Source organism: Ceratotherium simum, chromosome X, assembly GCF_057802395.1.
Source record: "Ceratotherium simum simum isolate JZ-2026a chromosome X, ASM5780239v1, whole genome shotgun sequence".
Classification (NCBI taxonomy): Eukaryota; Metazoa; Chordata; class Mammalia; order Perissodactyla; family Rhinocerotidae; genus Ceratotherium; species Ceratotherium simum.
Window position 1 is genome coordinate 104,370,544 of NC_141940.1, and position 26,316 is coordinate 104,396,859.

General features: G+C 47.4%; 2 protein-coding genes and 1 pseudogene across 2 annotated transcripts; all 3 read right to left on the bottom strand.

The window, feature by feature from the left end:
* Positions 1-481: 481 nt before the first annotated feature.
* LOC147911971 (melanoma-associated antigen B1-like) lies at positions 482-5,145 on the bottom strand. The gene is made up of 2 exons (XM_087427004.1): positions 4,989-5,145; positions 482-1,899 (listed from the first exon to the last, which is right to left on the bottom strand). Exon 2 carries the CDS (start codon positions 1,839-1,841, stop codon positions 810-812), a length of 1,032 nt encoding a protein of 343 aa, XP_087283130.1. The 5' UTR covers positions 1,842-1,899; positions 4,989-5,145; the 3' UTR covers positions 482-809.
* On the bottom strand, positions 5,010-13,623 carry LOC147911972 (melanoma-associated antigen B4-like; annotated as a pseudogene).
* A 3,822-nt stretch (positions 13,624-17,445) lies between these two features.
* On the bottom strand, positions 17,446-19,850 carry MAGEB3 (MAGE family member B3). Its single transcript, XM_087427391.1, is given in 3 exon segments — positions 17,446-17,525; positions 17,527-18,416; positions 19,805-19,850. Coding segments are annotated over 2 exon segments (873 nt in total). The 5' UTR covers positions 18,367-18,416; positions 19,805-19,850; the 3' UTR covers positions 17,446-17,492.
* Positions 19,851-26,316: the final 6,466 nt, after the last annotated feature.

Genomic DNA, 26,316 nt, shown 5'->3' on the forward strand with positions numbered 1-26,316 from the left:
GATTTATTTTTTTTTAATTTACTGGATGTCAGAGACTATGCAGCGTTCAGCAAACAAAACAAAACAAAACGCTCCCAATCAACCAAAATTCTGCTTAGCAATGAAAACTAAGTAATGTGTTTTCTTTGCCCTCTCTTCACCCTTTTCACTTATTCTTTACGAGTTGGAGAGCATCTCACCCTCTTCCATAAGGATAGCTTCTCCTAGAATCTATAATCACATGGGCGGGGGCTAGGTCTTCTTTGACTCAACATCCCGAGTACAAGCATGAAGACTTCCAAAGAGCAGATGCTCAATTAATGTTTGCATAAAATAAGAGCCATGAACAAAGAGGTCTGATTTACTATGATTTATATTCTCGAACATTCTTGAAAACACATAAGCAAATCCAGGTATATATCTTTTAAATTTACAAAAACAAAGACTAAATGGAGTCAGGCAAACCAAGAATTGAGCACCTTTACTTTCTGTCTTTCCTCTCTCTATCTTCTGATACCAACTATTTTAGTGTGGAGTTCTTCCACATTTCCAAGGATATTCCTGTCTAAAAGCCATGCTATCTTGTTCTGGATCACAAAAGTGATTTAAGGATTTCCAATTTGTATTTCAAAAAACAGAACTTTTACTCCTAAACCTGACAGACAGCAATAAATGTGTGATCCGTGTCATTCATCAACTTACGGCCTGAATGGAAATAAACTTTCTGTTGAACACCACTTGAACAACGATAAAAAAAAAAAAAGTCGAGAAGTCATTAATGCATATCAGGAACACTGGTCAACCACAAAGTGAAGAATCTGCCTGAGACCTCACTTGGAGTGAGAGTATCGGCTGGATGTGGCCCTGGAACGTGCACTGGCCTTGGCAGTAGTGGCAGCCCTGGCTGCGGGCCTGGCTCGGGCTCTCTCTGCCCCATCTCTCAAAGCCTCTTCATAATAGGATGGAAAGGCACTGGGAACCGTACCATAGACTTTGGCAACAAACTCTAGGACTTTCATCTTGCTGGTTTCAGCATGGGCTCTGGGGCCCCACCGGAATTCATAGCGTGGAGGAGCACTGTTGGGCACTTGACGATACTCCAGGTACTTTTCCTGCACCAAATCTTGGGTGATGACCTTCCTGGGCTCCCCGAAGATAAAGTGCCTCCTTCCAGCATAGACGCCCAACATATTCAGGAATTGCCAGATCCCCTTCTCAGAGGCGTGGTTACCATTCAAGAAGATCACACCCAGGAGAGGCATCAGAAGCCCACTCTTAGGAAATCCCCAGTCGTCGCTCAGACTTCCATCTTCGCGGAGGTCTAGCTTGCCGACGAGGGTATAGCAGACGCCTCTGGGCCTGACTTCCTTCAAGTAAAGGCCAAAGACCAGCTCTATGCGTTCAGAGACTCTCCTGAGGATCTCAGGGAAGTGCTCCCTGTACCTCTTGTGGACAAGCTTCAGCATGTCTGCCCTCTTAATGGGCTCCTTCATTTGATACTTGTCCAGCAGGAATTCCATCAACAGCCCCACCTTCCTGCTTAGAAGATCATCGTGAGGGCTCTGAGTGGAGGTTGAGGCCTGGGAGGAATTTTCACTTTCCTCAACTTGGCTCTTGGCACCCACATGAGATCTTGGGCGTGAAACACCTGCAGCACGAGACCTAGTGGCTGGGGCTCCCTGAGGCTTCTGGGGACAGCCAGCAGCAGGGGAGCTCGGGGGAGTACCCCCAGACACAGGGGAGGTGGGCGACTCTCTGACCTCTGCTGCAGTGGCCTGAGCACCGCTAGGACCCTGGGTCTCACCCCGGACCTGACGACGTTTCTCACGTGCACGGAGCTTACTCTTCTGACCTCGAGGCATGACTGTGCTCAGGGACAGCAGGCAGAAGTGTAGGCAGGACAGCAGATGATGCGGGAACCTGGAGGAGGAAGATGACAAGCTGTGAGACCTTCAGGAGGGAGATTCCACCTTGGCTTTGAAGGAGCCACCTCTGCAGGTTTCCTTGAGATCACCGCTCTCAGATGCCACAGGGCTCTGGCTCTTGGTGAGCCTGTACCGAGAACCCAGCGGAGGAAGTTAGAGTGAGCAGGCTTCAGGCAACAGCCTGCCAGCCTTGTCTGTGGCTGCCTGGGTTGACAACAGGGGCTGGTAACCTGAGCCCTCTCCATCTGGGAGCAAGGGTCCCCTGAGTTTACATACAGGACTATCACGTCAACTCTTGGTAGGGCCTGGCATCTCTTTCGTCTGCTGCTCTAAAGTTGACACCTCAAAGCTCCCTGGGACCCACGAGAAGGAACTGAGGAGCTGCCTCAGCCAACCAGCCCTGCTGGGGTGGACAGTGCTGACACTTCTGGGGGCCCTCTCTGTCCTCGACTCATTTGTCCTCAGTCCTCATTCAGAGTCCTCATCTTGTCTACACAGAGTCTGGGACCCTCCCCTCTGCTGACTGGTGATGCACCTTCATACGAAGGAACTCCATTGGACCTGAAACAAAGAAATGCAGAGTCTCAGCCTGACAACCCTGCGCTGGGCCTTCAAGGACTGAGTGTAGGGACTGGGCAAGAATCTTTGTTGCTCCTTTCATTTGGCAGAGGGGGGGTGGTATCTTCAGTCATCAGTCACAGTCCCCACTTTGACTTCTGGGAGGATCTGGGCACGCCCCTCTCTCTTGACCTGAGGACTTCTCCTCACAGCAAGGCCCACAACTCACTGAGACCCAATAGTAGAAGTGAGGATGGATCTATCTGGCCGCACTGCCCGTGGACTCCAGAGGCTGAAAGCTGTAGCAGGCAGGTTGAGGCCCTATGATGTGTGGTCCTCACCCAAGGTCCCCAGTTTTTACACAGAGGAGGGCCTAAGATTCCTCCCCCTGCTGACCCATCAGACTAAGACTCTCTCTCCCCTGTACCCTCTGAGTGGGAACTGATGGGCACTGCGGCCTGAAACCAGTGCCTGGGGACTCCTAGGACTGACCATGGAGACGAACCCTGCGGGGTCCCTGCTGGTATGGGGTGGAGTTCCCCATGGTCCTCAGAATCCTCTCTCTGAGTCCCGGCAAAACATGGAAATCCTCCCTCTGCTGACCCGAGCTCCCTCGCATCACATTAAGATTCTTACCTTCCCGAAAACCCCAAGATGAAAGAAGGGTGATGCCACTTCCGGTCATCCCTGTCCATGGGCTCCCCAGATTGGTGGCAGGGTCTGGACTCTCGGGGACCCCACTGTTCTGGCGTCATTGGCCTCTTGAGTTCTCTCTCAGACAGGATCTAGGCTCCTCCCTCAGCCCACCTGAGTCTTCCAGCTTCAGATCAAGGCCCACATCTCCCTGAGTCCCCTGGGCTGGAAGTGAGGGGTAACACATCCGGCCACCTCTACTTGGGGTTCCCCAGGGTGGAGGGCGCTGGGACTTTGTAGGCCCCCACTGCTTTGGGTGGGTGCTCATCTCAGTCATCCCTCAGTGTCCTCACCTCGACTTCTGGCAGGACCTGGAAATCCTGTCTCTTGACTTGAGGCTTGTCCTCCCATACTAGGGCCCCCAACTACCCGAGACGCACTAGGAAGAAGTGAGATTTTCCTCATCTAGCCACAACTGTGTGTGGACTTCCAAGGCTTACAATCAACAAGGGATTATTGTTGCCCTCACTGTTGTGGGGTAGGTGGTCCCCTCAGTTCTAAGGGTCCTCTCCTTGGCTCCTGGCAATACCTGGAAATCCTCTGTCTGCTGACTGAGGCTATCCCCATCAACGAGGGTCCTCACCTCCCTGTGATGCTCTGGGAAGAAGTAAGACTCATCATGTCACCATGCCTGAGTCTCCCAGGTCTGCTAGTAGGGCCAGGGCTCTATTGGGTTCACTTTTTTTTTCCCTCAATCCTCATTCAGGAGTTTGACCTTGACTCCGGATAGGATTTGGGATTCCTCCGACGACTGACCAGAGTCTATAAGCTTCAGACCAAAGCCCTCCCCTCCCTCATCAGCTAGAAGAGAAGGCAGGCTGCTCCACATCTGGCTACCTTGTCTGGGCACAAGGAACTCCCAGATCTGAGAGCAGAGGTACTGTTCTGTGCAGCTCCCTATTTTTTTATTTTCGGGGAGGAAGATTGCCCCTGAGCTAACATCTGTGCCAATCATCCTCTATCTCGTATGGGGCTCACAGCATGGCTTGGTGAGTGGTGTAGGTCTGCGCCTGGGATCCAGGCGGTGAACCCGGGGCCGCCGGGGTGGAGCGGGCCAACTTAACCGGTAGCCACCAGGCTGGCCCTGCAGCTCCCTATCTTGAGGGGAGGTCTGCTGACTAGCTCTGACAGTCCTACCTTTACTCCGTTTAGGGCCCAAACTCCTTCCTCTGCCTAATGGGGCTTCCCCCTTCAGATAAAGGCCTTTCTCTAGCTGAGACCCCCACCCCAGGCCAAAATGAGGGATTATCTTAGCCTGCGTTCCTCCAGGGCATTCCAGGACTGACGGCAGGAGCGGGGCTCTGTGACGTCACCTCTGTTGGAAGGAGGGACCCTCATTAGCTCTGAGGATCCCATCTCATCACCTGCGAGGGCCGGACTCCTCCGTTTGCCTACAGAGGCTGCCCTCTGTTTTTTTTTCTTTCTGGAGGGGAAGACTCGGCGTTCGCCAACCTCTGTCGCCAATCTTCGCCCTTCTGTCTCCCCAGCAGAGCCCCAGTCCCTAGCCGTGTCCAGTTGCGAGCCCTTCAGTTCCATGCGAGCAGCCGCCACAGCACAGCTGCTGAGGGACGAGCGGTGTGGCATCGCGCCTGAGCCGCAGCGCAGCGCCGACCTGGACCCACCAGGCCATCAGGGCTCGCTCCAGCGGCTGCCCTCTTGAGACAAAGGCCTCCCCTTCCCGAGGCCCTCCACGTGGCAACATGGAGGGGACTCCTCGCCCTTATGGCTCCGGCCAGGGCGTCACACTGCCGATCGCGGGACGGTACTTTGTGGGGCCACCTTTGCTACGGGACGGACGGGGAGGGTCCCTCCAGTCCACATTCAGGTCCTCACCTCAGTTCCGGGAGTCCACCCTCAGGCCAGCACACCGCAGCGCCCGCCGGTGAGGTCCTCCCTGCGAAAAGGAAGGGAAAGCAAGTCAGTCGAAGGAAGTCGGGGTGAGCCGTATCCGGCCGCGGCTGCCCAGGGGGGTCTCCGAGGGCCGACGGCTGGGGACAGGGCTCTCTGGAACCCCGTCGTTTAGCTGTCGGTGGTCCCGAGGCCCTCACTCAGGGTGCCCAGCTCGGAACCTATCAGAGCCCGGGACTCCTCCCTCTACTGGCCCGAGTCCCGACCCCAAACAAAGCCCTCGGCTTCCTCAGTCCCTAGTGGGAAGTCAGGGCGCACTGCTTCTGACTGCCTCTGCCATCTGCCTGGCGCCTCCCAGGCCTGAGCAGAGGGGCGGGACTCTGCGAGCCTGGCTCTTTGGGGAGAGGTCCTCTCATCAGCACTGAGGGTCCTCACCTTGACTCTGGTTTCGGCCGAGACTCCTCCCTCTGCAGCACTGGGGCGCTATCCTATTGGACAAGCCCCTTTTCTCCCTGAGACCACACAGGTGGCACGAGGGGACTCCTCAGGGGCAGCTCTTCTGGGTCTCCCAGGGCTCAGAACACTATGGGACTCTGGCCCGTCTGCTTTCGGACGTCCCCTCATAGCACTCAGGGTGTTCACATGGATTCTCGTCAGGCCCCAGGTCCCTCCCTCTGCAAAACTGAGGCTGCCCCCATTAGCCAGAGGCCCTCACCTCCCTGAGACTTTCCAGGCTGAAATCAGCCTGACATCTGCGCCCAGGGCTTCCTGGGGTTGACAGCAAAGGAGACTTCGTGGGGCCTCCTTTTATGCTATGGGTGCTACCCTTGGTCCATATTTGGGTGCTCACCTTGACAGATGGTAATCCACCAATCCTGTCAGTCCACCTTCTGCTTTCCTGAAGCTGCTTGTCTTACATCATGGTCCTGCTTTCCTGAGAATTCTAAGTTGGAAATCAGGGTGATCCTCATTCGATCACGGTCCTTGAGGGCCTCTGAGAACAGACAGCAGAGATGCAACTCTACAGGACCTCACTTTTTCGGCTGGATCTTTCCATCCTTCCTGATTCTTGGCCCTCACCACGCCTATCAGAGCCTGGGACGACTCCTTCTACTGAACTGAGGTCACCCTCCTTAGGTCTTGGGATGACGCCTATACTGGTGGGTGGTTGTCTCCTCAGTCCTTGTTCATGGGGGTCCTCATCTCAGCTCTTGTCTCCTCGTGAAAGGCTTCCTGGGAAAGGACACATCCCTGCGAACACTTGACCAGTTTCCCTATTGCAAATCTTGCAGGAAATGGATCCGTGCATGTGCCAAGTGTGATGTTAGGTTAGGAAACTGCAGCACAAATCAGGGAGCCCAGGACAGGTGTTGTGTTGTCAGAGGAAAAAAAGCTGATATATTCCTTCTCTACACGAGCCAGACTTAGGGTAGTTCTAAAAGATTTACTTGCTACCTAGAAGGATAGAGCCAGATGATTTTGTGAGCCCCTGATCTTTTGAGGGTATCTGATTTTACATATGTAGATGACCATATTGTCACAGAGCATTATCTCTTTCTCTCCTTTATTCATATCTCCGATTTACTTTGGGCATTGTTATTGCTCTGGTTATGTATTCCAATCTAGTGTTCTGGTCGCACAGTCCTTCTTTTTATCACTCAAGATACATTTTGCAGTAGTAGAAGAAAGTGAATTAACTGATGCCTGGTTAGCCTCAGGCTGGGAGGATTGGAACAGTGTGAGCTCTAGACAACTCAGACCAGGGGTGTAGTCCCAGTCCTGTCACTTGTTAGCTGTGTGAACTCAGGTATGTTACTAAACTCTATGAGTCTCAGGCTGTGCATCTCTGAAGTGGGTTTGATAAGCCCTGTCTTGTAGGGGTGGTGCAATGTGGTGAATGCATGTAAGCACGTGGCACAGTGCCTGGAATGCATTGAGACTTTACACGATGCCTGTTATTACTATGATTATGACTATTTCGACCCCAGAGGATAACACCCACCCCGATGGAATTTTTTTTTTGATCCAGGAGCTGTCAGACAGAATGTGGCACATGGAACACCAAATCAATCCAAAATGCTGCTTACAAAGAAACTCTAAGTAAATTCTCCCCCATTAAATCAGTTTATGAATGTGGGGTGTTTCTTCCGGGTGAATGCAACTCAAATCTTCTAGAATTTGGTTCAAAGACTAACTCTTCCCTCCTGGCTGTCTTTTCGTTCAAACCACCTCTATCTTCATTAATTTCGTCATCTCCGAAAATCTACACCTCCCGTAGAGTTTGCAAAATTACAAGCAAAAAACCTGAATTTGAATGCCCTTTATTTGAATGGGCTCTGACTCCCCGACCCACAGCAAAGTGTGCCAGCCCAGTGGCTTCTGAGTTTCCAACGTGAAAAGAGTATCACCCTTGTTTCTCGGAAACTTCCTGGAGATAATGTGCATAAAACACCTGGTTTGTGCTCTGTGTTCCCCTGCACTGGGACAGGAGCGCAAGACATGTTCCATCCCTGCCCCAGGTGGAGATTCTCCTTGGTTTTCTCACAATCCCGTAGTAACTCTTAAGAACAGTTTACCATTCCAGGCTTAAGTCTTTCAACTCTGAGACCCACCGTGCGAGGGTCTGGCTCCTGTTCACTGTTTTCACAGCCTCATCTGGCCCATCGTAGAGCCTAACTTAAAATTACCTCCCACCGCTGGACTTTCTGTTTCCCAGTCTCCAACTGCCTTGCCTCAGGGCGTTTACACCAGACTCCTCATCTGGAGCCCCCTCCCCACTTCTCACCCCTTGTTTTGACTGCTCCTTTAGATCTTAGGGAGTAACTCACCCCCTGCTTTATATGAGAGCTACTCTTAGACTCCACATTTCTATAGGCAGGGGTTGGGTCTATTATTCATACCATCCCCAGCACTAGCCAGGAGCCTTCTAAAGAGTAGATGCTAAATTAATATTTGCACAATTAAAGAGCAAGTGTGCAAGAAGGCAAATTTGTTATGATTTAACGTCTCCTACATTCTTGAATAAACTAAGCCAATCCAGGTACATAGACTTCAGTTTCACAAAGAAAGACTAAAAGGAATAAAACAAACCAAGAATTGACTGCTTTTTACACTTTTTTCTCTATCTCATGATCACACAGACTTTACTGTGGGGTAATTTCCTTTTTCACAAATATCCATATTCAAATGTCTCGTTATCCAGTTCTGAACGACAAAGAAGCAATTCAAGGACTTTCAATTATTTTTACATAATACCAAAAGTCTTAGTTTTCAACCCCAATCAACTCCAATCATTTATTGGAGTTTATCAAGTTGTATGTATGTTCATCAGTATGATCCATGTCGTTCATAAACTTGGAGTCTGAAGGTAAAAAAATCTTTAATTGAAAGGAACAACACTTAACAATAGGGAAAAGAAAGCAAATCTCCAACTTACACATGTTGTACAGGAATGCAAATATGTTATACACTGTGTTCCCACAAGCCTCACCTTGGCCCTCCACTAGTAGGAAGATTGAGCGCTTTCTTTAACCACAAGGTGAAGACTTTGCCTCAGACCTCACTTGGGGTGACAGTAGCAGTTGGATGTGGCCCTGGTTCGTCCACTGGCCTTGGCAGTAGCGGCAGCCCTGGCTGCAGCTCTGGCTCGGCTCTCTCCTCCCCATCTCTCAAAGCCTCTTCATAATGGGATGAGAAGGCACTGGGGATGGTACCATTGACCTTGGCAAAAACTCCAGAACTTTCTTTTGCTGGTTTCAGTGTGGAGTCTTGGGCGCCACAGGAATTCACAGCGTGGAGGATCACTGTTGGTCACCTGCTGATACTCTAAGTACTTTTGCTGGAGCTATTCCTGGGTGATGACCTTCCTGGGCTCCCCGAAGATGAAGTGCCTACTTCTACCATAGATGTGCAAAAGATTCAGGAATTTTCAGATCTCCTCTCGGAGGCACGGCTGCCATTCAAGAAGATGACACACAGGAGAGGCATCAGAAGGCCATTCTTAGGAAGTGTCCTGCCACTGTTCAGACTCCCATCACTGGTGAGGACTAGCTTGCTGACAAGGCTATAGGAACGAGTCCTGGGCTTGACTTCCTTCAATTCTAGGCCAAAGACCAGCTCCATGTGCTCAGAGGCTCTCCTGAAGATCTCAGGAAGTGCTTCCTGTAATTTTGTTGACAGCCTTCAGCAGTGCTGCCTGTGTGATGGGCTCCTTCATTTTATACTTATACAGCAGGAACCGCACCAACATCCCTGCCTTCCTGGTTAGAAGATCTTTCAGCGAGCCCTCAGTGGAGGTTGGGGCTTTAGAGCAAGCTGCACTTTCTCATATGAGCTCTTGACAGCCTTTTCACGCCTCGTGCATGAAATAGCTGCAGAAGTAGTGACGGTGGATGGGGATCTCTGAGGCTTCTAGACATGCCAGCTATAAGGGAGTCCAAGGGAGCATCTCCAAAACAAGAGAGGAGGAGAAAGGAGACTCTTCTGTGCTGCAGTGGCCTGAGCACCCTTGAGTTCCTGGGTCTTGCCCCTGGCCTGGTGGCATTTCTCACAGTCATGGAGCTGACACTTCTGACGTCAAGGAATGATGATTGTGTGATCAGGTGCAGCAGGCAGGAGAGCAGGTGATGCCAGCACCCGAAGGAAGGAGAATGAGATGGTGAGAGCACCTTAAGCAGGGAGATTCCACCTTGGCTTTAACCAAGGCCACTTCTGCAGGTTTTCTTGAGGATACTCTCTAGGAACCCACAGGCTCTTGTTCTCCTGGTCATTCTGTCTCTGAGAACCTAGTGGAGACAGAGTGAGCCTTCGGCTGCAGCCTGCCAGCCCTGTCTTTCACTGAGTAGGGTGACAGCATGGCTAGCAGTGGGGCCACTTGTGTTCTGGAGTGCCCAGGAGTCTCTATGTTTACCTTCAAGATTATCATGACAACTCTTGGCAAGACCTCAAACCTAGACCCTCTGCTACACTGAAATTGACACCTCCAAGCTCCCGGGACCCATGAGAAGAAAGTGAGAGGGGCACCTTGGCCACCACGCCACGGGGCAGCCACTGCTTACAGCTCTGTGGGGAGCTCTCTGTCTTGAGCTTGTTAGGTCCTCAGTTCTCATTCAGAGTCCTCATTTGGACAGCATGCAGGGTCGTGGACCTTCCCTTCTCCTGACTGGTGACTGAACCTTCAGACCAAGGATCTCACCTCCTCTAGACCTGATATAAAAGGTGATGGGGCTCCATGAAAGGAATCATTGATAATCTGGACTTTGTTAAAATTAAAACTTCTGGATCCAGCCCTGATGGCCTAGTGCTTAAAGTTTGGCACTCTCACTGCTTCAGCGGCCCAGGTACATTTCCCAGTCATCGAACCACACCATCCATCTGTCAGTTGCCATGCTGCCTCGGCAGCTCACAGAAAAGAACTAGAAGTACTTACAACTGGGATATACAACACTGCACTGGGGCTTTGGTGAGGAAAAAATAACAGGGGAAGAATGGCAATAGATGTTAGCTTAGGGCGAATCTGTCCCCGCCAAAAAGAATAAAAAAGCTAAAACAAAGATATCTGCTCTGTGAAATACACCATCAAGCTTTTTTACTTCTGCATATTTATGCAAAGAACATGAATACACTAATGTGAAAAAATATATGCATCCTTATTTTCATTGCAGCATTATTTAGAATAGCCAAGACTTGGAAACAACCTAAGTGTGCATTGACAGATGAATAGATAAAGAAGATGCGATATAAATATATACATATGTGTATATATATATGTGTGTGTGTATATACACAGACAATGGAATACTACTCAGCCGTAAAAAAGATGAAATGTTTCCATTTGCGACCACAGGGCTGGACTTTGAGGATATCATGCTAAGTGAAATCAGTCAGATGGAGAAAGACAAATATCGTATGATTTCACTCACATGTAGAAGATAAAAAAAAAAAAACAGAGAAACAACAAACAAACACAAAGATATAGAGAACAGATTGGCAGTTACCAGAGGGGAAGGGGGTGGGGGGAGGTCAAAAGGGGCAAAGGGGCACATATGTATGGTGACGGAGAGAAAGTAGACTTTTGGTGGTGAACACGATGCCGTCTATACAGAAGTTGACATATAATGATGTACACATCCAATTCATATAATGATATAAACCAATGTGACCTCGTTAGAAAGTTAATGAAATAAAATAAAGTAAAATAAAAAAATTATATGAAATAAATTTTAAAATAGTGAACAGGAAGGTGAGCCTAAGGCTGGGAGAACATATTTGCAAAAGACATATCTGATGAAAGCTGTTATCCAAAATCTGCAAAGAACTCTTCAGACTCAACAAGACGAAAACCAACAGCGTAGTCAAAAATGGGCAAAGGATAAGAACAGATATCTCACCAAAGAAGACATACAAATGACCAGTAAGCATATGAAAAGATGCTCAGCATCATACGTCATTAGAGAATTGCAAAACAAAATAACCAGACACCACCGCGTCCCTTTTAAAACGGCGAAAATCCAAAGTATGGACAACACTCAATGCTGGTGAGGACATGGAGCAACAGGAACTGTCACTCATTACTGGTGGGGATGCAAAACGGTACAGACGCTTTGGCAGACGGTTTGGGAGATTCTTACTAAACTAAACAGATTCTATACTGTTGGTGGGAATGTAAGTTGGTACAGCCACTATGGACAACAGTTCTTCAAAAAATTAAAACTAGAACTACCACATGAATCAGCAATCCCACTTGTGAGTATAGAGCCAAAGGAACAGAAATCAGGATTTTGAAGCACTACCTGCATTTCCTTGTTCACTGCAGTATTAGTCACAGTAGCCAAGACATGGAAGCGGCCTAAATGTCCGCTGATGGACAAATGGATAAAGAAAATGTGGAATAGGCATACAACAAGAATATCATTAAGCCTTAAAAAGGAGGAAGCTTTATAGAAGGTAAAGAAGTCCCAGAGATCGACTGTACAGCATAGGGCCTATAGTTAACAATACTGTACTGTATACTTAAAATTTGCTAAAAGGATAGATATTATGGTAAGTGTTCTTATCACAAATAAATACATAAGAAGGGTGGGAGCAGGTCAAGCCCCATAGCCTAGTGGTTAAGTTTGGCATGCTCTGCTTCGGCAGCCTGGGTTTGGTTCCCGGGCGTGGACCTACACCATTCGTCTATCAGTGGCCATGCTGTCATGGTGGCTCACATACCCAATAGAGGCAGATTGGCAACAGATGTTAGCTAAGGGCGAGTCTCCCTCAGCAAAAATGGGTGGGAGGAACTTGGAGGTGATGGGTATGTTTATGGCTTAAATTGTGGTGATAGTTTCATGGGTGCATACTTATCTACAAACTCAGCAATTTGTACGTTAACTATGTACAGCTTTTTGTATGTCAATCATACCTCAATAAAGTGGTTAAAAAAACTCCCAACTAAACATTATCTTGCTATATGATCCAGCAATCCTGTTCCTTGGCATTTACCCAAGTGAACTGAAAACTTATATACTCAGAAAACCCTGCGTGGAGGGTTATAGCAGCTTTAGTCATAGTTGCCAAAACGTGAAAGCAATGAAGCAGTCCTTCAGCAGGTAAGTGAATAGATAAACCATGGTACCTCTTGACAATGGAATATTATACAGTGCTAAAAGGAAATGAGCTATCTAGCCATGAAAAGACATGGAGGAACCTTAGATGTATATTCCTAAGTGAAACAAGCCAATCTGGAAAGGCTACATGCTGCATGATTCCAACTCTATGACATTCTGGAAAAGGCAAAACTATAGAAGAAGTAAAAAGATCAGTGGTTGAAAGGGGCTCGGGAGAGGGAGGAGTGGTTGGCAGAGCAGGGTGGATTTGTAGTGGAATGATACCATAATGGTAGATCAAAGTCATCACACATTTGCCAAGTCGCACAAAATGTACAACACCAGGAATGAAGCTTAATGTGACTATGGACTTTGCTTGCTGATGATGCGTCAATGTAGGTTCATTAGATTGTAGAAAATGTACCACTCTGGTGTGGAATGTTGACAGTAGAGGAGGCTGTGCCTGTGTTGGGGAAGAGGATATATGGGAGCTCTCTGTACTTTATGCTCAATTGTTCTGTGAACCTAAAACTTCTCTAAAAATTAAAGTCAATTAAGGGCCAGCCCCAGTGGCCTAGTGGTTAAATTTGGCAAGCTCTGCTTCAGCAGCCCAGGGTCTGTTCCTGGGCGCAGAACTACACCACTCGTCTGTCAGTAGCCATGCTGTGGCGGCGGCTCACCTACAAAGAGAGGAAGATTGGCAGCAGATGTTAGCTCAGGGTGAAGCTTCCTCAGCAAAAAATAAAAGAAATAGGGTCAATTAAGAAAACGTGATGGAGGACTCAGCCTCACACTCTGCCCTGGGCAGTTAAGCCTTGAGTGCATGGGCAGGGCCAGACTCTTTGTTTTCCTCTCTATTCAGGAGTGAGTGGTCCTCTCACTTCTCACTCAGTTTCCTTGATTTACCCCCTGGCAGAGCCTGAGGCTCTCCTCTTTCTTGACCTGAGGATGTTTCCTCAGGGAAAGGCTCACACTTCCCTGAGATCCAACAGGAAGAGGTGAGGGTAGCCTTATTTGGCCCCACCTGCCATGGTCTCCCGGGAATGACAGCTGTGGCGGGCGGCTTGCGGCCCTGTGATGGTGATCCTACTCAGCGTTCCAACTCAGTACCCTAAATCTGACTCATGTGAAGGCCTAAGTTACTTCCCTCTGCTGACCTGAGACCTCTCCCCTCAGACCAAGATCCTTACTTCTCTCTTGCCCCTGAGAAGGATGTGAGGCTGTCTCTGCCTGACATTTATGCCTGCGTCTCTCATGACAACAGGCAAGATTCTGTGGGGTCTCCACTTTATGGGTGTGGTGGTCTCTGAACCCTTCGGTGTACTCAGCTTCCTCGTGGCACACCTTGGAAATCCTACCTCTACTGACCTGATTCAGTCAACCCCAGACCAAAGTCTTCACCTTCTTAACCTCGTAACTGGGAATCAGGTCCAGTCACACCCCACCAAGGCTGTTTGGGGACTCCTAGGGCTGATAGCAGGGTCAGGAGTCTCTGGGCCAGTTCTGGGAGTGTGCTTCCTTACCTCCTCATTCAGGGGCCTCACCTGCACAGATGTCAGAGACTGGGACTGCTCGCTCTACTGACCTGAAGTCATCCTCCTACAGCAGGACTCACAAGCCCCAAGAACCGTGAAGAATAAGTGAGGGGGCGCTCAGGCAGACAACTTTGCCTGCCGTGTTGCTCTCCCCAGGCCTCCTATAAGGGGATCTTCATCATGGCTCCTGTTTCTCGACTAAAGGCTTCCTGGGAAAGGCCACATGCCTGCAAACTCTTGACCAGTTTCCCTATTGCCAACCCTTCAGGGACTTGGTCCCTTCAGATATGAGATAGAGAAGCTGTAACACAAGGCAGAGACCCCAGGACAGATATGCTGTCAGAGAAAAAAGAATACGTTGACCTATTCCTTCTGTTTACTAGCCAGACTTAGCTTGTTGTGTAATTCCTGCTTCAACAGACTTAACTTTCTCTGTGGAATCGGCTGCCCAGAATGGTTTTGTGAGCCTCTGATCTTTTGAGGTTATCTGACTTTGGATATATAGATGATCAAATTGTCACCGAATGTTATCTTTCTCTTCTTTATTCACTTCTCAATTGTTTTGTTATGCTTATTGCTCTGGTTATGCATTCCAATGCAGTGTTTTGGGCACACGGCCCTTCTTTTTATCACTTGAGATACATTTTGGAGTAATGAGAAGAAAGATGAATTAAGGAATACAAAGTTGGCCTCAGGCTGGGAGGAGCGGAAAAATGAGGCCTTCGGGCTAATTCAGGCCAGGGGTCTAGTTCCAACCCTGTTACTTAACAGCCATGTGAAATTGGGCACATTACCAAACTCTGTGAGCCTCAGTCTTTTCCTCTGTGAAATGGGTTTCCTAAGCTCTGTCTTGGGGATTGGTGCAACGTATATGATGCATGTAAAATGCCTGGCGCATTGCCTGGCTTGTATTGAGACTTTAAAGAATGCCACTTCTTACTATGATTAATTTGCCCCTGGAGTCTCAATCTACTACACTGAGATTCAATGTTTAGTCCCAGAGATCAGAAAATATACAGTGCTCTAGGACAAAGAAAACCCTATCAGGCAAAATGCCGCTTAGCAAGGAACTCGAAGTAATATCTCCCCGTTAGAGTCTGTCATTCAGCGTCGGTGTGAGCTGGACTTCCTCGGTGGATGCAGCACAAAGATCCTACAATATGTTTCAAGGACCAAAATCTTACCTCCCTCTCAGCTGCCCTTCTTTCTAAACCACTCCTACTTGCATTCATTTCAACGTGCACAAAAATCTAGACCTTGCCTAGAGTTTGCCAAATTACGTTCATAATTTGAAGGAGTTTTTAATGGAGTGGATCCTGGCTCCACCAACCCAGGGCAATGAGTGCCAGTCCAGTGGATTCTGGACATGCCCCCTCAGGGAAGTACAAGTTTCCCCAACAGTCCAAAACTTCACTTGACACGACTTCTCTTTTAGGAACGACCTACACTGGTACGTGTTTTCACTAAGTGAAAGAGATCTAAAGAGGATTTTTGCTTTTACAAGAAATGGTAAAAATTGCAAACAGCATTCAGCATTTGTTTTGCCGCAAGCCACTAGAGAGGCTAAGCAGTCAAGCACACTGTGGTATTCGTATGATGAAACTCGACCTTCAGCTTCGAGGCAGGCAGACATAGAAGAAGGGGTAGACCTTAGTGACTTCCCTGCCCTGATGGACTCAGACGACGATGAGATGTTAACAGGTGACCATCTTCCTCTGTCTCCTACAGCCCAGTCTCCCGTACATCCCACCACCTCGACCTCCAACGACTCAGCCTAACACACCATCATCACCTCCACCACCTCTCAGCCTTCCAGGGTGCCTGCTGTCTTCCCTACGCTGGTGAGTGAAACATCACTGTACACACGGTATTTCTACTTCATCAAGGCTGTGTATTTATCTGATCATTCCTGCTTTTACTGTATGTTGGTCTTATTTTCGGTTTTATGTGTAATTTGGTACGATTTGGTAGGTTATTTTCTGGGTCTGGGAACGCTCAAAAAATTTTCCCGTATATGTTAATGGTAATTGTTTCTTCACTTTACATCATTTCAGCTTGTGAAAGGTTCCATAGGAACGCTGTTTCAGATAGCAGGGGAAACCCATATCACACTTATTTCTCAGAAACTCCCTGGAGACGACGTGAACAAAACACCTAATTTGCACACTGTGTTCACCTGCACCAGGACGAGAGCACAGGACTCGCTCCATCCCTGCACCAGTTGACTCCTCTCTGGTTTATCCATGATCTCAAAGTAATTGTTAAGGGTGGTTTCCCATCCCAGGCTTAGTCTTTCAACTATGGGGTCCACCATCTGAGGGTCTGGCCCCTGCTCACAATGATCACAGCCTCATCTAGCCAACCATGCAGCTAACTTAGAATTGCCTCCCACCGAGGGTCTTTTATGTTCCCAAGGCCCAACACTCCCTTGCTTCAGGGAATTTACAGTTGACTGCTCTCATCTAGGACCACCTCTCTCCTTTCCTATCGCGTCTTTTCATTTGTCCTTTCCATCCTAGAGTGTATATCACCATTTTCCTTACAGGGCAGCTGCTTCTCGACTCTATAATTTTATGGCTAGGTCTTCTTTTTCTCAGCTCTCCCAGTACTAGCACGGAGCCTTCTAAGAGTAGATGCTCAATTAATGTTTGCAGAATAAATGAACCTGTGAGCGTGGGGTTTCATTTATTATGATTTAATTCTATATTCTTACATTAGTCAGGCACATACTGTTATTTATAATTTCATAAAAACACAGTAGAAGGGATTAGGAAGCCACATGTTGACCATCTTATGCCTTTTCTCTGTCTCTTTTGCATATACTTTACTGCCTAACTTTTTTCACATTTTCGAGGAAATGCATATTCCAGTGTCAGGTTAGCTTGCACCAGATTACTAAATAAGATGGAAGTTATCCGAATTCATTTTGCAAAACAGCACGACTCTTACTCTTAAACCTGACAAATAACAATCAGTGTGACCAATATAATTCATAAACTTAGATTATAATGCTGGATAAAACTTCACTGAGAAGTAACAACATTTGAAAAGTGGCGAAAAATACAGATAAATCTCCAAGGTACCCACATAGAACAGGAACACACAGATATTATACACTGTGTTCCCTCAGTCACACCCAGCCCTCCACTACTTGGAACACTGACCGCTCTCTGCCTCAACTTCACTGGATGCGGGAGGAGCTGCTGGACATGGCCCGGAACATACACTGGCCATGGCACTGGTGTCAGCCCTTAGTGTAACTGTGGCTTGGGCTCTCTCTTCCTCTTCTTTCAAAGCCTCTTTATAACAAGACTGGAAGGCACTGGGGACTGTATGATTAATCTTGGCCAAAAACTCCAGGACTTTCATCTTGCTGGTTTCAGCGTGGGCTCTTGGGCCCCACAGGAATTCATAGCACGGAGGGTCACTGTGGGGCACCTGCTGGTATACCAAGTACTTAAGCTTCACCAAATCTTGGGTGATGAGCTTCTTGGGCTCCCCAAATATGAAGTGCCTCTTCCCAGCGTATACCCTCATCTTATTCAGGAATTTCCAGATGTCCTCCTCAGTGGCGCAGTTGCCCTTCATGAAGATCACACCCAGGAGATTCATTAGGAGACCGGTCTTGGGAAAGCCCCTGCCACGGTTCACGATCCCATTGTTGGGAAGGTCCATTTTGTTGACAAGGATATAGGAACGCTTGGTAGAATCTACTTCCCTTAAGTCAACACCAAATACCACCTCCATACTGAAAGAAGCTCTTTGGAGGATCTCAAGGAAGCGATTTTTGTACTTTTTATTGACAATCTTCAGCATATCTGCTTTCATAATGGGCTTTTTCCTTTTGTACATGTGCATCACAAACTGCACCAACATACCCGTCATCTTGCTCAGAGGGTCTCTTGGAGACTGCACAATGGAGAGTGGGGCCTCGCAGGAACTTCGTTTCTTCTCAATTTTGCAGTTGGCTCCTTCACGTGATCTTGTGCGAGAAACACCTGCAGACGTAGTGGTGCTGGGTAGGGCTCTCTGAGGCCTCTCAAGAGGTCTACGTGAGCTAGCACCAGGCTTTCCCTGAGGAGTAATAACACCAAAAGGAGGAGGGGACGAGGAGGGGAATGCTTCCTGCTTGGTTGCCGGGGCCTGAGCACCCTTTGGCGCCTGGGTCCCACCTCGGTCCTGGTGGCGTTTCTCTTCTGAGAGGGTGTGGAGCTTCCTCTTCTGCCCCCCAGGCAGCATGACTGTGATCAGGCACAGCAGGCAGGAGAGCGGGTAGGACAGCAGGTGATCTGGGCAGGAGAGGAGAGAGGATATGAGGGTGTGAGCACCTTCAGCAGGAAGAGAACACCTTGACTTGAAGAAGGCCGCCTCTTCAGGTTTCCTCGAGGGCACTGCTCTAGGAACCGACAGGGCTCCTGTTCTGATCAACCTCTGAGAAACCTGGGGAAATAAGTAAACTGAGCCTCAGGCTCTCGCCTCCAGCTCTGCCTGGTGCTTACTGGGGCTGAGAGCAGCGGTGGGCAGGTCTAGTCCTTGTGGAGCCCACTCTTCTCTGGGATGTGGCGTCCTCTCAGTTCACATTCAGGACCATCACATCAACTTAGGCAGGGACTGGGCCCCCTCTTCTGTGCTGCTTTACATTTACATCTCAAACCCAGGTCTTCATTTCTTCGGATGCCTTAAAAGGAAGTGAAGGCGTACCTCAGCCACCACCCCTGCCAGAGGGCACCCACTGCTGACGGCTCTATGGGACTCTCTCTCCTGGGCTCTTTGGGGTTCTCAGTCCTCATTCAGGTTCCTTGCTTTGGCTCTAGGTAGGGCCTGGGACACTTGCCTCTGCTGATCTGATGTCCTTCCCTTCAAACAAAGGCTCTCACCAACCTGATGCGTTCCAAAGGAAAGGAGTGTTCACATACACCTGACTTCCATGTCTGGTCTCCTCAGTGCTGCAAGCAAGGAGGGGGGGACTTTCCGTTTTCTCCTCTTTTGGGGGTGAGTGGTACCATCAGTCTTAATTCAGGGTCCTCACCCTGATTCCTATGAAGCCCTGAGTCTCCTCCCTCTGCGGAACTGAGGCCGCTCAATTATCCAACACCCTCACCTCTCTGGAAGTCTGCAGCCAGAAATGAGGGGCGTGCCTCGGCTTCACAGATATTCTGGGTTTCCACAGGGCTGAGAGAAGGGGCAGAATTTATGAGACCCCACTTTCCTAGAGTTGGTGTTCCCCTTAGTCCTCACTCAGATCTCTGACCTTAACCCTGGGTAGGACTTATGACTCCTCCCCACCAGTAACCGGAGTAGTCAAGCCTCAGAGCAACGCCCTCAATTCCCTGAGTCCCTAGAGGGGAAAGTCGGGGTCCTCCATATGTGACTCCCCCTGCCTGGAGCCTCCTAGAAATAGGTATGGGGGGTGTTTTGTGTTGCCACCCCTAATTGGGTTAATTAGCACTCAGGGCCCCCGCCTTCACTGCTGTTAGGGCCTAAGTAGCTTCCATCTTTGGACCAGGGTTCCTCTGTTAGACCAAGGCCCTGCCCTTCCTGCGACTTTCCAGGCAGATCTCTTCCTGATAGCTCTGCCGGACCTGTCACTGCCTATCGATCACAGGGGCGGTATTTGTGGCGCCACCTTTGTTATGGGACGGGGAGACGTCCCTTCAGTCCACATTCAGGTTCTCACCTCAGTTCCCGGAATCCACCCGCAGATCAGCAAACCTGTGGCCACCGGTGAGTTCCTCGCGTCGAGTACCTCGCGTCCCAAACAGGAAGTCGGGGAGGTGGAGGTGAGTCACATCTGGCCATGGCTGCCCAGGGGGTTCTCCGAGGGCCGACGGCTGGGGGCAGGGCTCTGTGGAACCCCGTCGTTTAGCTGTCGGTGGTCCCGAGCCCCTCACTCAGGGTGCCAGCTCGGAACCTATCAGAGCCCGGGACTCCTCCCTCTACTGGTCCGAGTCCCGACCCCAAACAAAGCCCTTGGCTTCCTCAGTCCCTAGTGGGAAGTCAGGGCGCACTGCTTCTGACTGCGTCTGCCATCTGCTTGGTGCCTCCCAGCCCTGAGCAGAGGGGCGGGACTCTGCGAGCCTGGCTCTTTGGGGAGAGGTCCTCTCACCAGCACTGAGGGGCGTAATCTTGCCCCCGGTTATGCCTGAGACTCCTCCGCCTGCACAAGTACCCTAGTCCTTCCACAGACAAGGCCCTTCCCTCCCTGAGATCTGCCAGGCAGAAATGAGCAGGCTTCTCAGCCTTATAGCACTGCCTGGGCCTTTCACGTTTAAGAATACAGGCAGAGGGCCGGCCCCATGGCTTAGCGGTTAAGTGCGTGCGCTCCGCTGCTGGCGGCCCGGGTTCAGAACCCCGGGCGCGCACCGACGCACTGCTTCTCTGGCCATGCTGAGGCCGCGTCCCACATACAGCAACTAGAAGGATGTGCAGCTGCGACATACAACTATCTACTGGGGCTTTGGGGGAATAAATAAATAAATTTAAAAAAAAAAAAAAAAGAATACAGGCAGGGGTCTGTAAAGGCCCCTCATTTGTGGGTTTAGTGCTCCCCTTTTTCCTCGCTCAGGGATCTCACTTTGCTCTTCGCCAGTCTTGGGCCTGCACTCTCCCTGACATGAGGTTACTCTGCTCGGATCAAGGTCCCTTCCTTCCTGAGACCTCTCAGGTGAAGGTTTGAGTGAGCCACATCAGGCCAGGGACATTTGGGTCCTGAGAGGGTGACAGCAGAGTAGAGTCTCTGTGGAGCATGACTGTTCTGGAGTCAGTGGTCCCCACCTTCCTCATTCAGGGTCTTCAGCTTAATATCTCTCCAACCTTTGGTCCTCTCTACTGAACTGAGGCCACTCTCCTTAGGCCAAGAGTTTGCCCTCGCTGAGCACTATGAGGAGTGCAAGAGGGGATGCCCAGTCTGACTGACCTGCCTGGGCATTCTAGGTCTGAGAGCAGGTTGGGGCAGGTCTTTGAATGACCCCCAATATTTTGGGGTCCTCATTTTGTCTCCTGTCTCTTGGATTAATGGATACGTGGGAAACACCATGTCCCTGCCAACTCTTGAGCAGGGTTCCTAATGCAAACCTAGCAGGTTCGTGTCCCAGAATTGGTGTGAGATGGGGAAACTGCAATGTAAGGCAGGGGGCCCCGGACAGGGGTGGAGTGTCAGAGAAAAATGACGCTGATCTGTCTTTCTTTTCAATAGTCAGAGTTAGCCTCTTATGTGACTTCTGTTTAATGGATTTCCTTCCTAATGGGAAGGAGCTGTCCAGGATGGTTTTGTGATCCTCTGATTTTGAGGTTATCTGACCTCATGTGTAGATGATCATGTTGTCACTGAAGATTATCTGTTTCTCCTCTTTATTCATGATTTTCATTTACTGTGGTATTCTTACTTGCTTTGGCTATGTGTTCCAATCCAGTGTTTGGGTACAGAATCCTTCTGTTTATCCCCTGAGATACATTTTGGAGTATTAAGGAACACAAAGTTTGCTTTAGGCAGAGAGGAGTGGAATGAACAGTGTGGGCTCTAGAGGAATTCAGACCAGGAGTCTAGTCCCTGCTTTCTCACTTACTAGTCCTGTGAACTCGGGCACATTACCAAACTCCAAGACAAAGAAATCGCAATCAACCAAAACGTTGCTTAGCAAGGACAATTATATAATACAACCTCAACAGATGAAGGAAAATAGAATGCGTTTGTGGGAGAGTCTTTCCCAGCTGGATGTAACTCAGAATTCTAAGAATATTTGTCAATACTCAATATCTTTCCTACCTCAGCTGCCCTTCCATCTAAATCACCATTATTTTCATTCATTTAACTACCAACAGAAATCTAGACCTTGCCAAAATTCGCCAAGTCACACACAAGATAATCTAGTTGAATTCACTTTTAATGGAGTGGCCTCTGTCTCCCCAACCAAAGGTAAAGAGTGCCAGTCCAGTGGATTCTGGGCATCCCACCTCAAGGGAGTATCACCCTTATTTCTCAGACACTCCCTGGTGATGATGTGTGTAACATACCTGGTTTGTGGACTGTGTTCAACTGCACTGGGACAAGCCCACAGGACACCTTCCGTTCCTGAGCCAGGAGGAGATATTCCCTGCTTTACACATAATCCCAAAGTAAACGTTAAGGACAATTTTCCGTTGCAGGCTGTCTTTCATCTCTGAGGCCCTCCACCTGAGGGTCTGGCCCTGGCTCACCGCTCCCACAGCCTCATCGAGCCCACCATACAACCCCACTTAAAATTAACTCTCACTGAAGGATTTTCAGGTTCCTATGTCTCCACACTGCCTGGCCTCGGGGCATTTACGCTTGACTGCTTTCAACTGGACCCTCCTCTGCTCTTCACCCCTTCTTTTAACTTGTTCCTGAGGTCAGAGAGAGTATCTTACCATCTTTTTTATATAACAGCAGCTGCTCGACTCTAAAATTCAATGGGCAGCGTCTAGATCATGTTTTGTTGCTGTTGTCGTTTTGTGGTTTTTTTGGAAAGCATCCTCAGTAAGAGCATGAAGCCTTCCAAAGAGCTCATTCTTTATTGAGAAATAAAGAAGAGTGTGAGTATGAGGCCTAATTCATTAGGATTTATTTTCTCTTACGTTCCCAATTAATCTAAGCAAATCCAGGTATGTAACTTTTAGTTTTACAGAAGAAACACAAGAAGGAATTGGGCAAACCAAGAATTGAAAATCTCCTTCTTATTTATAGTCTTTCTTTTCATCCTTTATTGACTAAATATTTATAAGGTGTCTCCTGTATACTAGGCACTGTGCTGAGACTACAATCTCAAATGAGACAAAATATGTGCTCTTTTTTTTAAAGCCACTTTACTGAGGAATGATTGACATGCAAAGAGCTGTACACATTTAACGTATAGAACTTGATGTGTTTTGAGACAAGTATATACCTGGGAGACATCGCCACAATCTGGGCCATAAACATATCCATTACCTCCACAAATTTTCTCCCGCCTTCTTTATTTATTTATTATTTCGGGGGGGAGGGGGAACAAGAACATTTAACAAAACATCTACCCCGTCAGCAATTTTTAAGCGGTATTGTTAACCAATGTGGTATTGTTAACTACAGTCTCTATGCTATACAGTACATTTCCAAGACTCATGCACCTTATATAAGCGAAACTTTCTTTCCTTTGACCCATACCTCCCCATTACTGCTCCTCCTAGCCCCTGGCAACCACCATGCTATTCTGCTTCTATCAGTTTGACTATTTTAGATTCCTCATGTAAGTGGTATCATGTATTTGTCCTTCTGTGTCTGGCTTTTCTCACTTAGCATAATGTCCTCGAGGTTCATCTCTGTTGTTGACAACAGCAAGGTTTTCTTCTTTTTAAGACTGAATAATACTCCATTGTATGTATACACCATATTTTTTTCCTCCATTCATCCGTCAATGGACATTTAAGTTGCTTCCTTGTCTTGCCTATTGTGAATAATGCTACAATGAACACGGGAGTGCAGATATCTCTTCAAGATTCTGATTTCAATTCCTTTGGATATATACCCAGACGTGGCATTGCTGAATCATATGGTAGTTCTATTTTTAAATTTTTGAGGAATTTCCATGCTGTTTTCCATAGTGGCTGAACCAATTTGCATTCCCCAACAGTAAATAAGAGTTATCTTTTCCAAATACTTGCACTTGATCAGCTAACTTTCCACATGGGGACAGAGCAAGACAATCAACATTTTATTGTTGTGGTAAGAACACTTAACATGAGAACTACTGTCAATAAATTTTCAAATGAACAGTCAGTATTATTAAATATAGGCTCAATGTTTTACAGCAGATCCCTAGAAGTTATTCATCTTGCATAGCTGAAACTATACCAGTTGAACAGCAACTTTTCGTTTCTCACTAACCGCAGCCCATGGTCACCACCATTCTACTCTGTGTTCCTATGTGTTTGACTATTTTAGATTGCTCCTATAAGTGGAATCATGCAGTATTTATCCTTCTGTGACTGGCTTATTTCCTTTAGAATAATGTCTCCCAGCTTCATCCACGTTATCCCATATGACAGGATTTCTTTCATTTTTAGGCTAAATAATATTCCATTGTATCAGTATACGACATTTTCTTTGTCCATTTATCTGTTGATGGACATTTGAGTTGTTTCCATATCTTGGCTATTATGAATGATGGTGCGATGAACATAAGAGTGCAGATATCTCTTTGAGGTACTGATTTCCTTTCCTTTTGATGTATGCTCAGAAGTGAGATTACTGAATCATGTAATTTTTTGAGGAACCTCCAAACTGTTTTCCATAATGACTGTACCAATTGACATTCCCACCAACGGTGTACCAGGGTTCCCTCTTCTTAATACTCTCGCCAACACTTGATAGCTCTTGTCTTTTGGTAACAATTATCTTCACAGGTATGCGGTGATATCTTATTGTGGTTTTGATTTGCATTTCCCTGATGATTAGTGGTGTTGAGCACCTTTTCATATACCTGTTGGCCACCTGTATATCCTCTTTAGAAAAACATTCAGGTTCTTTGCTCATTTTTAAATTGAGTTATTTATTTATTTATTCGTTTGTTTGTTTGTATGCTATTGAATTGTATGAGTTTCTTATGTAATTTAGATCTTAACCCCTTACCAGATATATGGTTTGCAAACATTTTCTCCCATTCTATAGGTTGTCTTTTCATTTTGTTGATTGTTTTCATTGCTGTACAGAAGCTTTTTGTTGGATGTAGTCCCACTTTTTTATTTTTGCTTTTCCTGCCTGAGCTTCTGTTGTATTCAAAAAGTCATTGCCAAGACCAATGTCGAGGGGGGTTTTCTCTGTTTTCTTCTTGGAGTTTTATGGTTTCAGGTCTCATTTTTAAGTCTTTAATCGATTTTACATTAGTTTTTGGGTATGATGTAAGATAAGCACCCAGTTTAATTCTTTTGCATGTGGATATTTGGTTTTCCCAACACCGTTTATTGAAGAGACTGTGCTATCTCCATCGTGTATTCTTGGCGCCCTTGTCAAAGATTACTTGACCATGTATGCATGGGTTTATTTCTGAGTTCTACTCTGTTCCATTGGTCTATGTGTCTGTTTTCACGCTATCATAGCACTGTTTTGACTAAGATAGCTGTATAATATCGTTCAAAGTCAAGAAGTGTGACGCCTCCATCTTTGTTTCTCTTTCTCAAGATTACTTTGGCTATTTGGGATCTTTTGTGGTTTCACATAAATTTTAGGATTTTTCTATTTCTGTGAAAAATTCCATTGGCACTATGAGAAGTAATGCATTGCATCTGTAGATCACTTTGAGTAGTATTGATATTTTAACAATGTTAATTCTTCCAATCCGTGGACATGGGATACCTTTCCTTTTGTTTGTGTCTTCTTCAGTTTTTCCCATTGATGTGTTACTGTTTTCAGTGTACAGAATTTTCACCTCCTTGGTTAAACTTATTCTTAAGTATTTTATTCTTTTTGACACTGCTATAAATGATATTATTTTCTTACTTTCTTTTTCAAATTGTTTGTTGTTAGTGTGTAGCTACAGAACTGAGTTTTGTGCACTGATTTTTTATCCTGCAATGTTACTGAATACATTTGTTAGTTCTACCAGCTATTTGGGTACATGGGACATTCACCCCCCTTACTACCCCCACCTCGAGGGGAGTCGCAATCTCTCTCAGTGCTGAGCTGTGCCAGCTTGAGGGAGGGGCTGAGGCCAGTAAAGTCAAATTGCTCTTCTCAGCCATTTCAAGTGAAGTTGATTTCTGATTTGTGCTCAGCTGTCGTATTGCAACTTCCTAATTAGAGTCTGGATCTCTCATAAAGATATTTTGTTACTTATATCATTGTGAAATCTGTGTTTCAGCGGGGAATTGAGGGCTAGAAATTCCTATTCCACTGTCTTGCCGATGCCACTCAGCCAAGACCTCTCCTATATTTCTTGATCCCAACAGTGAGAGTGTTCATTCACATTTGCAAGAAAATTCCTATTGGCTTGACGTGTTACCTTGTTTTAGACCATTAAAAGAGATTCAAGGTTTTTAAATTTCTTTTACACAATACCAAAACTTTTATACTTAGCCGGAGAAGCAGCAATAAATATGGGATACTTATTCATAAACACAGATACTGAAGTCGAGTAAACTTTCTATTACAAGGAGCAGTATTTTACCAAAACGTGTACCGAAAATGTACCAAAAGTA

Bases quoted from the DNA above. Each gene is read 5' to 3' on its own strand.
- LOC147911971 (XM_087427004.1), bottom strand. From the start codon at position 1,841: ATGCCTCGAGGTCAGAAGAGTAAGCTCCGTGCACGTGAGAAACGTCGT.